At 46.1% G+C, this 13825-nt stretch overlaps 4 protein-coding genes across 4 annotated transcripts; 3 read left to right on the top strand and 1 right to left on the bottom strand.

Annotated features, from left to right (window-relative positions):
* The first annotated feature begins 678 nt into the window (after positions 1 to 678).
* LOC127756620 (putative pectate lyase 21) lies at positions 679 to 2242 on the top strand. Its single transcript, XM_052282002.1, has 4 exons — positions 679 to 865; positions 948 to 1510; positions 1749 to 1817; positions 1958 to 2242. The coding sequence occupies exons 1-4, from the start codon at positions 679 to 681 to the stop codon at positions 2240 to 2242; spliced, it is 1104 nt and encodes a 367-aa protein (XP_052137962.1).
* Positions 2243 to 4142: 1900 nt separating this feature from the next.
* On the top strand, positions 4143 to 6158 carry LOC127771022 (caffeoylshikimate esterase-like). Its single transcript, XM_052296824.1, has 9 exons — positions 4143 to 4213; positions 4316 to 4348; positions 4434 to 4527; positions 4623 to 4655; positions 4729 to 4875; positions 4947 to 5077; positions 5233 to 5370; positions 5454 to 5552; positions 5743 to 6158. Exons 1-9 carry the CDS (start codon positions 4205 to 4207, stop codon positions 5977 to 5979), a joined length of 921 nt encoding a protein of 306 aa, XP_052152784.1. The 5' UTR covers positions 4143 to 4204; the 3' UTR covers positions 5980 to 6158.
* Positions 6159 to 7898: 1740 nt separating this feature from the next.
* Positions 7899 to 11487, top strand: LOC127771030 (UDP-glucuronic acid decarboxylase 1-like). Its single transcript, XM_052296836.1, has 7 exons — positions 7899 to 8525; positions 9314 to 9461; positions 9551 to 9630; positions 10113 to 10196; positions 10292 to 10366; positions 10798 to 10890; positions 10963 to 11487. The coding sequence occupies exons 1-7, from the start codon at positions 7962 to 7964 to the stop codon at positions 11149 to 11151; spliced, it is 1233 nt and encodes a 410-aa protein (XP_052152796.1). The 5' UTR covers positions 7899 to 7961; the 3' UTR covers positions 11152 to 11487.
* A 152-nt stretch (positions 11488 to 11639) lies between these two features.
* On the bottom strand, positions 11640 to 12272 carry LOC127756706 (dirigent protein 25-like). Its single transcript, XM_052282112.1, has one exon. The coding sequence runs from the start codon at positions 12270 to 12272 to the stop codon at positions 11640 to 11642; it is 633 nt and encodes a 210-aa protein (XP_052138072.1).
* Between the last annotated feature and the right edge of the window lie 1553 nt (positions 12273 to 13825).

Consider the following 13825-nt stretch of genomic DNA (forward strand, 5'->3'; position numbering starts at 1 on the left):
TAGGAATATGAGGAAACGAGGGAAGGTTACGTGACAACGACACACCAAACTTCGCACTGTCGGATGTCTCGCACGATGATATTACTTAAAACTTTCATCAGACAGTACAAAAATGGGAAGGGCCATGACCGCTTTTTTGCCTTTTTGGCCTAGAAGATTAGAGAGGGTTTTCAGGCAAAGAGGATATTCCCATGTGATGTTTTTAGCTAAGATTGATCAAAGGGGGAGAGTTTCCCAACTGATTTTTCATTCAAGATTAGTCTCATGTGATGTTATGAACATTAAACGATCTAACAGCGAAAACTTATGTTAGGGACAAGCTTAAATGCACTGACGTTTCCGGGCAATGGGAGGTAAAAACATCACGATCGAGATTGAATGATAGTTTGAAATCGAATGCTCGTAACGTCATGCAGATAGTAACGAGCTCGTGCTGGATGCAATGCAACGACCCTGCAAACTCCTAAAACGCTCTGTTTGACCTGTGTTAATCCCTTCCGGACTTCCGGTTGGAGGCTTGTCTGGGCCGGCCCGAAACGCGCGCGCCGCTGCACAAGCGGAAACGGGCCAAACGGCCCGGTCGCAACAAATTCCAGCAGTAAACAGCACTACAGCAGGCGTTTCCCCGCGCGCGACTCAACAAATAGCGACGCGAAAACCTCCTCGTAGTCGGTAGCCATGGAGCCTCCTCAACTCGACGGCCAGTGCGGGGGCGAGCCACCGGCATCCGTGGAGGGAGTCGTGTTCATGCCGTACGCCACCGCGGACTCCTCGCTGCGCGTCATGGCCGGTCAGGCCGAGGGCTTCGGCCGCCACGCCATCGGCGGCCTCCACGGCGACGTCTACCACGTCACGACCCTCGAGGGCACGTACACTAACACACACAAGCCTATGCATATTCCATCTCCCTGCATCTAACAACGTAGCAAATGGGTCTCGATCTCCAGACGACGGGGACGGGTCGCTCCGGGAGGGTTGCCGGAGGCGCGAGCCGCTATGGATCGTCTTCGACGTGTCGGGCACCATCCACCTCTCGACGGGACTGCGCGTGTCGTCGTACAAGACCATCGACGGCCGCGGGCAGCGTGTGACACTGTCCGGCAAGGGGCTCCAGCTGCGGGAGTGCGAGCACGTGATCGTCTGCAACCTGGAGGTGGAAGGGTGCCGCGGCCACGACGCCGACGCCGTGGCGGTGAAGCCCGGGTCGCAGCACGTGTGGATCGACCGGTGCGGCCTCCGCGGCTGCGGCGACGGCCTCCTCGACGTCACCCGGGGCAGCACGGACGTGACCGTGTCCAGGTGCCGCTTCTCGGCGCACGACAAGGCCGTGCTGATCGGCGGCAGCGCCGGCCACGTCGAGGACCGTGCCATCCGGGTGACCATCCACCACTGCCTCTTCGACGGCACGCGGCAGAGGCACCCGCGCGTCCGCTTCGGCAGGGTGCACCTCTACAACAACTACACCAGGGGCTGGGGCATTTACGCTGTCTGCGCCAGTGTCGAGTCACAGGTAACTACTCCCTCCATCCCCAAAATCCCAACATAGTATTAAATAGGACGTTTTTTATACATAAGTATTTCTGATTTATTGTTTTAGAAAATATCACATCTAATACTAGATTAGTTTTTTTGCCGGAGAGAGCACACCTGAAAAAAAATCAGATCGAGCTGGAACTTCATTGTACGAGATTTTTTTTTTTTTTGCGGGGAATTGTACGAATTTAACCTGAAGTTGATTACTGCTGCAGATTGTATCCCAGTGCAACATTTACGAGGCAGGGGAGAAGAAGAAAGTCTTCAAGTACATGATAGAACAGGTCATTTTCCTCGTTTCAGAACCCAGTACTAGTTCAGTATCTTATCCTAAATTATGTTACGCCACGTAATGGTGGATAAAACGTTTTAACTTAGATACTTCTAAAAATGCTTTGCATTGGTGAAATGGTGATTGCAACAGGCGGCAGACAGAGACCAGAGTTCAACTGGGTTCATCCGGTCTGAAGGCGACCTGTTCCTGAACGGTGCAGAGTGCACTGCTCAGGATTCAGAAGCTGCGGCAGATGAGCTGTGGGACTTCAAGATTCAGGAATTGGATTTCTACCAGTCTTGTTCCGTTCAGCCGGCGTCAATGGCGCTCAAGGAGCTACTGGAGTGCTTCACCGGCTGGCAGCCAGTTCCGCTGCCGGAAGACACTTGCCTCGAAGAGGAAACTGATTCTGCTCCTGCTGACACTACTGCTTGACACATGAACAACTGTAATGAAAATAGTAGTAAAAATACCACACAGTCCACTTGAAGTAAATAAATCAAATAAAGTATCCACAATTAGTCAATTACTAATTTATTACTATAGTAATTACGATAACAGTATGTTCTGATAAGTACGAGAGCATATTTCCCATCCTTGAAGAGGTACCACGAGATACTATGAGGTACGAGTTATCATGAGGTACCAATCTAATCTAACCGTTGGTTTAGCAGGGGTATGATTGGGCTAACAAAATAGCGACATCCTCTGAGCCGCCCTCTTCTCCCCTCTTCCATCTGCCGCATCACGTCGTTTGTGCTGGCCATTTGCGCCGCGCCGCCGTCGCACATCTAGGCTGCCGCGCCGCCGCCGTCGCATCGAGGCCACCCCCGGGAATGTCCGCAGGGTTCGTGACCTTCATGCCTGTGCCCTCGCCGCCAGCTCTCGCCCGCTCTGTTTTCGTTCCAATTCACCGCCCTCGAGATCGCTCTAAATCATCAAGCTTGTCCGCCGGCCCGTCGAGCTCACTCCGATTCTTCAACCTCTGTCCTTCGGTGCACTCGAGCTGGCTGGTGCTTGGAGCTCCTTCTTTGCAGCTCCGTGATGTTATGTTTCCACAATAACTTCACCAATGAATTTAACCTAGGCAAATCTGCCTAAGTGTTCATCCTTGTTGAAAAATCTGGATGAGAGAAACCCAACATCTGAAGTTCTTGATATTGATATAGATATAGTATGTAATAGTATGTATGCATGTTTCCTGTTCAATAAGCCAATTTATCTATCAACTAGAAATTTCAATTATTCAGAACGTTGTTTTCACCCATGGCTCCATCACCAGTCTTAAAAAAAAAACTATGGCTCCATCGTCTTGCCCTGGACGCGTAGCTGCTGTCTGCTGGTGGCCTTGGCTTCATACCATGATGCAGGGGCAGCGTCCACCTCCTCTTCCATGCACAACTGCAACAGTTGCTGCGGCGGTGAAGCTCAGCTCGGTGCCTCGGTCTGCATCGGCCTCTTAGCACAATGAGGAACAACGGCCACCATCCGAGAGGTCTCCACCACCGTCGTCCACTCCCATGGCCGCCGCCTCCGCTGTACTAGCGCTGAGGACGAGGGAGGAGATAGGGTAGTACTCTGCCCGCATCCCCATATAGGACCACCTCCCCCGTGGTCACCGCCGCCGGGAGGCCGACTGCCACATCGGGTTGCTCGATTTGTGGCGACAATAGCAAGCAGTGCGATGTTCCCCTCCAATTCATATGCGAAAGTACTACTCTGCCCTTCCACCGTTGAAAATTACTCGGTACTTGCTTTCCTAGAGACGCGGTACCGCGAGGTATCAAGCCTTTGCAACCGTTGGATGGTGCGTAATGGACGACTTGGATTTGGTACCTCCTTTCTTCAAGGACTGTAAAAACTCTCAAAGTACGATGGATATTGCGAAATGGGACTTCAGATGTCTGAAACTCTCAATTCTGAAGCTACCGTATATTATATTCATCAAACTTGTGGATCCGATGCCACTGTCCTGCAATCCAGATGGAATATACTGTACTAGTAGTATAAGATCAACATGAGGAATCAACTGATTATGCCACATGATTCTGACCTGCGTCCGCAGACATTCATCTGCATGCGCGTTGTTTTTATGGTCTCTGGAGTTCCATTTAGACGAGTTGCATTTTTAATCTTCTGATGTTAAGGAATCCACTCTTTTACACACAGATGTATAAAACTGTTGCGTGTCATTGGCTATGTTAAGGAAAGAAAAATGCAGAGATTTCCCATGGTTGCTTGGTTGTAACTTCCCAGGTCTCACTATTTTGCGGTGCTCGTTTTTTTTTTTTTTTTTTTTTTTTTTGGGAAGCAGTATATATACATATGCATAGTCGATGTAGGCACCAATCGTGTTAAGTTTGCTAGTTCCGAAAGCATCTGAAGACATAGACGCATATGGCCATGGTACGTTCAGTAACACCCTACACCAGTTCAGATATTCATTTGCGTATCACGGATCATGATTCAGGCTGAGTTCCTCAACCTGTTTTTTTTTTCTCTTGGCAGGATCAGTACAGTGAGAATATCAAGTATGACGAGGTTAGTTAATCCTGATAAGCGATCCCACCGTGGTAGCCTTCATAGTTTCTGATTGCCAGCCCTTTTTCTAACTCGATTTTCACAGGAGTTTTTTGTGAACTCCCGTGACAACAAGCTGTTCACCTGCAGATGGACACCGCATAAACAAGAACCAAAAGCTCTGATCTTTATCTGTCATGGTACTGCTACTAACAAGATTTCCCTTTTGTGTTAAATCGATTCAAAGAAGCGATTAGACAAACTGATCATTTTCACCTTGATTATTCTTCTCCAGGAATCGCAGCAGAGTGCAGCGTATCGATGAGAGGTATCAACACCATCCTTCGATTATTCATTTATTCTTGCCTGACTGAAATACTGACAGCTGCACAAATATTCAGGCACCGCCGCTCGATTGGTGCGAGCCGGATATGCCGTTTACGGGATTGATCATGAAGGCCACGGTAGATCATCTGGTCAGAGATGCTACATACCAAACTTCGGTGACATCGTCTCAGACTGCGCGAACTTTTTCACGAGTATTTGCGGTATAAATCAAACGCATCGAACACGCAGTTTGGGGATGGCAAAACTCTGAAATTATGGTTGCTGGTTTCAGAGAAGCCGGAGAACAGGGAGAAGAAGAGGTTCCTGTACGGCATCTCCATGGGTGGAGGCGTGGCGCTTCTCCTCCACAGGAAGGAGCCAACCTACTGGGATGGCGCCGTCTTGCTTGCTCCTATGTGCAAGGTCCGTTCATGGCGAAATGGCTCGACAACGAGCTCTCTTTCCTCTGAAACCTGTAGAGTTCTTTATTTTTACTTATACCACCTCATGATTTTCTTCCTAAATTTCCCTTTTTCTAAACGATTTTCGTATGATTGTTTGCTACCTTATGATGTCAGATTTCTGATGACATGCGGCCTCACCCGATCGCGGTCAGCGCTCTGAAAATGGTGTGCGCTGTGGCTCCTAGTTGGAGAATCATACCCACACCGGACATAATTGACAAAGTTTGTAAAGATCCAGAGATGAGAAAGCAGGTATAGCTAACATGTGTTAGTTGCATGGCCGGAAGAAAAAGGCAGAGTTTACTGAACTTGTCTTTGTTGGTAACTGCGTTTAGGTTCGCTCAAATCCGTACATATACAGGGGAAAGCTCCCACTGAAGACCTGTCATGAACTCCTGATGGTCAGCCTAGACATTGAGAAGAACCTGCATGAGGTGAAAATGGTTTTATTTTCTCTCTATTCCTAATTGGAAGCAAAAAAAGCATGTATCATCATTAGAACAGCGTATTTCAATATATGCCATGTTTATTTTCTCGATTCGAGCTGCACACGACATGCAACTGATGCAAATGTGCAGTAACTCCCTGGACACTGCTATTCTGCTTAACATTTTCAGTTGGCAGGTGACACTGCCGTTCTTGGTCCTACACGGCGGAGACGACATCGTGACCGATCCTTCGGTGAGCAAGCTGCTGTTCGAAGAAGCATCAGGCAGGGACAAAACTTTCAAGCTTTACCCTGGGATGTGGCATGCTCTGACGGCTGAGCTTCCTGACGATGTCGAGCGTGTCTATTCTGACATCATCTCCTGGCTGGACGAAAGGTCGGATTGTGCAGGCAGTGTTCCTGAAACTTTCTGAGAGATGTCAATCATGTGCCATTGCAGTTTCCCTGTGCTTGTCCGCTGTAAATTTGTCCTACCGAAAACGATATACTGAAACTTGTTCTGAATAAATAACTCGTTCCGATCAGGAATTGCGCACTAGAGAAATGCAGAATGCAGAGAGCTTGGAACAGATCACATTGCTGACAGAAGATTTTTGTACTGGTAATCGGTTAAACTTTAGACTGGATGATGATTGGTAGATTGGAGTTGGTGTCGCTAAATTAAACCGAAGGTTTGACGTGCATTTGCTAACCACCAAAGGGTTGTTGTTTGTCTTGAAAAGGAGACAGGAAAAGGAGCGGCAGTTTGCGTGATTGCTTCGATTTGACGAAAAGACGAGGCGGCCACGAGGGAGAGGGACGCGCCGTCTCCGATCAGAAATTCAGAACAGATCGTCGTCGTTCGATGACGCGCGACAGCCTCGGTTTAACAGACTCGCGGATCCGAATCTCAAAGGCACGCAAGCACGAATCTAACAGTGCACCTACTGCCCGGGCCGTCCGTGGGCCAGATCTGGATGGGGAGAGAGATTCTGAACCCTTCCAAGTCAAGCGTCCAACGAATCCTCCATGTTGCGCGGGTCTATTTGCGTTTGGCACCCTGTACTGTATTATCTTTCAGAGAGGTTATTTCGAAAGCAGCGTGCACTTTTTTAAAAGAAAAAGCAAAAACATGATCAACGCACGTAACACTCGTCATCAATGTTCATGGAAGCATGGCTATTTGGGTGAGCACAATAATATAGCAACATTAATGCACGAATATGGTTATTGCCCTCTTTGATTATAACATGACGATAAAATAGTACTTAGTTATATGGAGAAGAGTTCGTTATATGCAGTACTACTATATATATGATACAACTATTTATATTGGGTCAAACATGGTTTATATAAAAATTCTTGTCTGAAAGCATTAGCGATGTGGCGATCCATCCAACAGGGTTTGAGTCAAGGTGACCATAAAAAAAATATTAATACACACGGTTAATTGACAAAAAAAAAGCAAGTTTAGATATTTGCAGCCAATCACAATCCCTTTTTCGATAATAAACACGAAGTATATCATCGCATTAAGCTTTTAAGAGGTAGTTTACACGTAACAAAAAGAAAAGACAGTTTTAAACGGGTTATCTCTTGTAACATGTATACAGCCTATGGAGCTACTTCTACGATCTGAAATTTACCAAAGTACAACGCCAGCAAGCCACTAGGGCGCATCCTCTTTTGCTATCATCTTTGGTAGCTATATCCAGCTTCAACGGTATTGGTTGAAAGTTCAGATCTTTCTCTCATTTGCAGATAACTAAGCTGCTACAACCACAACTCTGTTGAAGCTATATCGCTTTTGCCGTTGGATTTTTTGACACGATGCCTCATCACCAATGTACTAAGGATATGGTTGGTTAAGCAGCCAATTGCATCGAGAACAAGCGACGAGTTTAAGGAGAAAGGGATTGAGAAGATAGGGAAGATACGTAAAACGAGGTGAGTTATTAGCGCATGATTAATTAAGTATTAACAATTTTAAATTTCAAAAATAGATTAATATGATTTTTTTAAGCAACTTTCACATAGAAAAATTTTTAAAAAAACATACCGTTTAATAGTTTAGAAAATGTGCGCGCGGAAAACGATGCGTTTTCTCACTCAATCTCACCCTGACGAACATAGTCAAGAGAGTATTATTTGACAATATAACCGGTAAAAGGGGGGGGGGGGGGGGATGAAAACCATCAAACAAGAGGGTCTTCTTCCTCACTTCCTGCATGAAATGCGGTGCTTTTCTAACAAAGGGCGAACTGTTGGAGGGTCAATTCGCAACAATCGCGGAGCAAAACGAAAACCCCAAATTACCCTCGCACACCTCGGCTTGTTTCTTCTCCAACCCCCCACCCCCCCTTCCCCCAACCCACGCCACCACCACCAACCTCCTCCGCCGCGCCGCTCTCCCGCCATGAAGCAGCTCCACAAGTCGTCCCCCACCCACGCGCCGGCGGCGGCGCACGCCCCGGCGTCCAAGGCGTCTAAGGCGTCCCGCCCCGGGCCCCGATCCTGGGTCGGCTACCTCCTCCGCGAGCAGCGCCTCCTCTTCGTCCTCCTCGGCGCCCTGATCGCCTCCTCCTTCTTCCTCCTCCGCCCCTACCTCTTCTCCCTCTCCCCGTCCTCCCACGTCCCCGACCGCCGCCCGCTCTTCTCCTTCGCCTCGCACACCTCGTCGGCGTCGGGCGTGCCCCCCGGGTTCCGCCCGCCGCCGCGCCGCGTCGTCGTCACCGGAGGGGCCGGGTTCGTCGGCAGCCACCTCGTCGACAGGCTGCTGGAGCAAGGGGACAGCGTGATCGTGGTGGACAACTTCTTCACCGGGAGGAAGGACAACGTCGCGCACCACCTCCGGAACCCCAGGTTCGAGCTGCTCCGCCACGATGTCGTCGAGCCCATCCTGCTCGAGGTGGACCGGATCTATCACCTCGCGTGCCCCGCGTCCCCTGTGCACTACAAGTACAACCCCATCAAGACGATCATATCCTTCTCGTCCCGGATCTGCACATACCTTTGATTTGCTTACATTCATGTCGACTTGATTTGATCTTCTCCTTTATTTTTTTTATTGGGTTGGTGGGTGGGAGATATGCTTGAAGCAAACTAGCACATAAGTGGTCCAGATCAAGCTCGTATGCTGAAACTTTTGGTGGTTGTGTTTGGATTCAAGTGAACCCTGAATCCTAAATTTGCCTCCTTTTTTCAATATCAAGTGGTTGTTCTGTTGAGATCTTAGGAAGACGCGATAGATTTGTTAGTTGTGATGCACAGGTGGTAAATGTGCGGTAGCCGGTTCTACTGTAGTGCCATTTATCTACAGGATTTTAACAGAGAGTAGTAGTTGTTGTTCCATACGTCCATGAACAATGGCTGTGTACATCCGTTTTGGATGTAGAGGCCGGGTTCTAACCCATTTTCTAAACATACTTCCATGAACAATCCTTGGCAGGATTCGATTAGTTTGTTCATTGAAATGCCATATAGATATAGCACAAACCAGCTTCTGTTGTACGAGAATTAGGAAAAGAGATCACCTGAATTTTTATAAGGTACATTTATTTTTTTTCTTAAAAAGGCTTTTTATGTGCTCTATCGTAACTCAATATATAGTTGAAGTTTTATAGTTAAATATAAAACCGTTATGTCTTTTACCTGGATATTTGACCAATCATGCTTTTTTGCAACTTATTATGTTATTTTCACTATTTACAATATAATCATGTGTTGCATCTGTATATTATCAAATCTGGGTTTCTTAACAATTATTACAAGACCAATGTCATGGGAACCTTGAATATGTTGGGTCTGGCAAAGCGAATTGGTGCAAGGTTCTTGCTAACTAGCACAAGTGAAGTTTATGGAGATCCACTTGAACATCCACAGAAGGAGACTTACTGGGGGCATGTTAATCCTATTGGTACCACATTATATAATCTTTTGGTTCCGGTCAGTCCTTTGCATTTGGACCTCCAATTAACTAAGCCCTGACTTCTCTCCCTTGTTCAGGTGTTAGGAGCTGTTATGACGAGGGGAAAAGAACAGCAGAGACTTTAACCATGGACTATCACAGAGGTGGTGGTGTTGAGGTAATAATCTAAATACGTCCCACTTATATTCCATGCTGGGTTTATAACATATTGAGATGACGATTGTATGCGGACTTTTGGGGTTCTAATATTTTCATTTACATGGATTTAGGTATTATGACAGATCTGTTTCATTTTACCATTTAGTCCTGAAAGATATTTTTTTTCTTTTGTTTTGGACAGTCTATTGCAGGGTGGGTGTGTGTGTTGGGGGGGAGGGGGCGATGATGATCTTTATTAGTTGTCATTTTTTAGTTAGTTCATTACTTTTTATTCAGTCTATATTATTCATGAAACTGAAAAAATGGTTAAAGTAACAATTACATTAACGTGTCCAACATATAATCTTGTTCACTAACTCTTAGGATGAAATAGAGTAGAATTGCTGCAATACTGTAGTTCGTATTGTAGCATTATGTGACTTCAACATCTTAGTAACTATAGCTATTCTACGATCTTTTGCTAACTGACTTATTATGCAGGTGCGCATTGCTCGCATTTTCAATACATATGGCCCTCGAATGTGTCTAGATGATGGCCGTGTGGTTAGCAATTTTGTTGCCCAGGTTCGTTTAACACGTACCGCTATTTTATTAACTTTTGGTTACACATTTGCGCTGTCAATATGAAATTCTGAGTTTATACATGATTATCATTGTAGGCATTGCGTAGACAGCCTATGACAGTTTATGGTGATGGAAAACAAACTAGAAGTTTTCAGTATGTTTCTGATCTGGTAAGCAATAAACAGTATTCTTATTGTGCTTTCTGTGTGTGTGTTTACTCATTAGTTACAGATGTTGTCCACTCTTTTCAAGTATGTTCTCCAGGCAGCACTCTTTTGCAGATTACTTGCATACTGTGATCCTAAATGAAATGAAGTGTTTTATGCACAGAATTCTGTTATAGCTTATTTTAACCAAAAGGCATTCAGTCCGGACTTCATTGGAAAAACTTGAAAAATTAGGACATAATCTTGAGCCTCAGGAAATCACCAGCTTATAGTATTTGCACTCTTTTTCCCTCTGTGCGACGATTCTGTTGTGCTTTCAATCATATGTTCAGCTCCTCCTATCTCCAGCAGATAAATGGTGAACGATGACTGCAGGATATTATGTTCCTATTGCAAAGTCTTAAAGTTCCAAAATCTTTTGTGGTATTTTTTAGGTTGCTGGACTGATGGCTCTGATGGAGGGTGATCACATTGGCCCTTTCAACCTGGGAAACCCAGGAGAATTCACCATGTTGGAACTTGCACAGGTTTGTACACAATTTGTTTTACAGATTTTTTTTCTTGAATTGGTGCATAAACAAACATTTTGCCTTCTCCAGGTTGTGAAGGAAACAATTGACCCAATGGCAACAATTGAATTCAAACCCAACACAGCTGATGATCCTCACATGAGAAAGCCAGATATTACCAAGGCCAAGCACCTGCTACGTTGGGAGCCAAAGGTCTCTCTCAGGGAAGGTCTTCCCTTAATGGTGAAGGACTTCCGTCAAAGAATTTTGGATGAGTAATCAAAACAGTGTGTTTACTCATCTGGATTCTATATGATGCTGCAAATATAGTCAGTAGCACTTCACCTGCTGGATCACGCAGTACAACGTTATTTACTGCATACACGATAAATGTTGTAGAATTACTTGATTTTTTTGTGTCTTGGTGAGACAGAACAGAATTAGTTAATTATTTGTCCACATTGTGAATCTTAGTAAGTCTTGTGAGAAGTATAGGTTTGTATATCAGGAGCTGTTATTGGTTTCAAATTTTCATCTAGCTCCTAATTGTAATACGAATATTTGATTCAAGTGAAATATATTCAGACGAGTTCGCTTTTTTGCTCTTCAGTTCAATCATGTTCCTTAGTTCACTAATGTTCAACTGCCAATCTATTGTAGTACAGCAAGCTTAACATAGTACAGTACTTTAGTCTTGACACTTGTGAGCATTCTCATCTTAATTTACATCATATGGTATGCATCTCTGCAAGCTCTCCTCTTCTACTCTACTTCAAATGCACTCTGAAACTAAGAACTGAGTTCGAGCTGACATTTCTGCCAGCTTTATGTGCGTCAGCTGCTCTGACAACGGCGAAACCGGTGGCGCCGTCGTACCGTCCTGTCCCTCCGACCACCGCGATGTGAGACTCTTCCTGGTCGTCGCGATGGACCCCGAAGAACCTGATGCTATCCTCCTCGCCGTCGCCGGAAAACAAGGCCGTCACTGCCACAATACGGCTATCGTCGTCATCCTCCAGGCCGGTGACGAGAACTCCCTGAAGCTTCCCAGCCAGTGGCATCCCGAACTCTTTCTTGCCGTGGAACCTCTCGTCGACGACGGCCGCCGCGCCGGGCTGGAGCGCTCCCGGCCGCGTCAAGACGCGCAGCCAGCCGCCGGAGTGGTGGCCGATTGGGCCGTGGCCGGCGAAGACGGGGTGTTGCGACGAAGGAACGCCGGCAGCTTCTGCCGGCGTGGCTACGGTGGTGTAGAGCGTCATGGTCTGGTCGGAGCCATGGGAGGGGAGCGTGGGTTTGTGGCTCGCCGGCCGGCGGCCGGCTGCCGTGTGTACCGTGGTCAGCAGGAGCGCGAGTGCAACGCAGGATTGGGCGAGGATGCGACGACGAGTTTGTGCCTGCATCTCGGCGCGCAGTTTTGACTCGTAGACGAGGCTTTGGAGTTTGGAGGTGTGTTTTTTTTGTGAGGTGTGCTTGTTTAAGCTGTCAAAATTAAGGTTTAGGTAATCAAGAGGCGACATGGAGTTGGTCTTATGCTAAACTGCTCCACTTTGGATCTCAACGACTCCCACTCAACAGTCAACACAATAACACGACCAGCCTGTAGTAGTAGCACGTAGTAGAAGCATGAAATGATCTGCTGTGCAAAAGCGTGCGGGTGTTTGCTCTCCTGTCCGGGACAATGTCGATCATTAGTTCTTTATCACATAATCTCCGCTTCTGTAGACAATTTACGTAAACTAAATAATACGCATTCAGTGATGGTTTGCGTACAATTCAGACTAAATTTTATTCTGGCCGCACTGTGCAGCGACTAGTGATAAAACCCCGAATTTTTTATTCATAGTAATTAATGATCCTTAAATTAAATAAATAGTAAATCTCATATTAAATTTGTGAAAATAGGATGGACGCGGTTCCCAATAGCGTCCAGACTTGGACACACTTTTGAAGAGTGTCCAAAGGTGGACGCTGTTCTGGGCGGCGTCCAACCTGGTGCACCTCATCCTGCTCGGTTCGGATGCTCTTCGGTGCTCTCCACAACCATTTGCCACGGCACGCGAAGAAACGCCATCACCGGCTTCCCTCTCCTCGGGCCCAATGTTTGGATTGGTGATCGATCTTGATAAATTTGTTTGCAGGTTGGAAAAACCGGCCGCTAATGATGTGTTATGGATGCCTTGGCTATTCAATATATCAAAACTATCCGAAAACTAGACATTGCTATTTATTTTGTAAAATTATTTGTGTGCTCAAGGTCTGTACTTACAGTGCTCTACTTTCAAATATCAGTGAATTCCATTCATACCACTGCCTAGTTAATTGTCACAATCTGCTAAAAAATACTGCTGCAACATTTGATTGGATTGAAAGGATATCGCTTCATTTTTTATGTGGTCAGAACTTATTGTACTATGATATGTGGTGGTATCATTTGAATATTTTTTTGAATCGTCTGAGCCAACACAATTGCTGAACCCGTAGCATATATGTATTCTTCTGTGCAGCCTTCTAGACGCTAATAGGAGTAACAAGCTAGAGCAAATGATTGCATCACATTGACAAAATTGATAACGTATACAGTCTGTTAGAGAAAGGGATGAAGGTAAAGCTATTTGCACTTCAATAGCTAATAGCTAAATACAGGGGCGCAGAAAATAATTAAGGACGCAAAACGTCAATCGCCGATCTTTTTTTCAGTGATAGGTGAATGGAGAGGAAACTCACTGACTTCTAGTAGCCAACAGCGTAGACTTTGGCACCAGAGACCCCAAATGCACGATCCATTCTGGTTGGACACATGACGCGTGCGAACTAGGTTATGGACGTTGTTACAAGCAACGTCCCGACCTGGACGCACATAGCTACAGCGTCCAATCCTGGACGCTAGAGTCAAGAGCGTCCTTCCTATATAGTAAATCCCATCCCATAATTACTAAATATTTAATTTAGGCAT

Source organism: Oryza glaberrima, chromosome 1 (genome assembly GCF_000147395.1).
Source record: "Oryza glaberrima chromosome 1, OglaRS2, whole genome shotgun sequence".
NCBI classification, from domain to species: Eukaryota; Viridiplantae; Streptophyta; class Magnoliopsida; order Poales; family Poaceae; genus Oryza; species Oryza glaberrima.

Excerpts from the sequence above, each read along its gene's own strand:
- LOC127756620 (XM_052282002.1), top strand. The coding sequence starts at position 679 with ATGGAGCCTCCTCAACTCGACGGCCAGTGCGGGGGCGAGCCACCGGCA. Across the intron at positions 866-947 it reads CCACGTCACGACCCTCGAGG|ACGACGGGGACGGGTCGCTC; the intron begins GCACGTACACTA and ends CTCGATCTCCAG. Across the intron at positions 1,511-1,748 it reads GCGCCAGTGTCGAGTCACAG|ATTGTATCCCAGTGCAACAT; the intron begins GTAACTACTCCC and ends TTACTGCTGCAG.
- LOC127756706 (XM_052282112.1), bottom strand. The coding sequence starts at position 12,272 with ATGCAGGCACAAACTCGTCGTCGCATCCTCGCCCAATCCTGCGTTGCA.
- LOC127771030 (XM_052296836.1), top strand. The coding sequence starts at position 7,962 with ATGAAGCAGCTCCACAAGTCGTCCCCCACCCACGCGCCGGCGGCGGCG. Across the intron at positions 9,631-10,112 it reads ACAGAGGTGGTGGTGTTGAG|GTGCGCATTGCTCGCATTTT; the intron begins GTAATAATCTAA and ends CTTATTATGCAG. Across the intron at positions 10,367-10,797 it reads TTCAGTATGTTTCTGATCTG|GTTGCTGGACTGATGGCTCT; the intron begins GTAAGCAATAAA and ends GGTATTTTTTAG.
- LOC127771022 (XM_052296824.1), top strand. Across the intron at positions 4,528-4,622 it reads TCTGATCTTTATCTGTCATG|GAATCGCAGCAGAGTGCAGC; the intron begins GTACTGCTACTA and ends ATTCTTCTCCAG. Across the intron at positions 5,078-5,232 it reads TGCTTGCTCCTATGTGCAAG|ATTTCTGATGACATGCGGCC; the intron begins GTCCGTTCATGG and ends TTATGATGTCAG.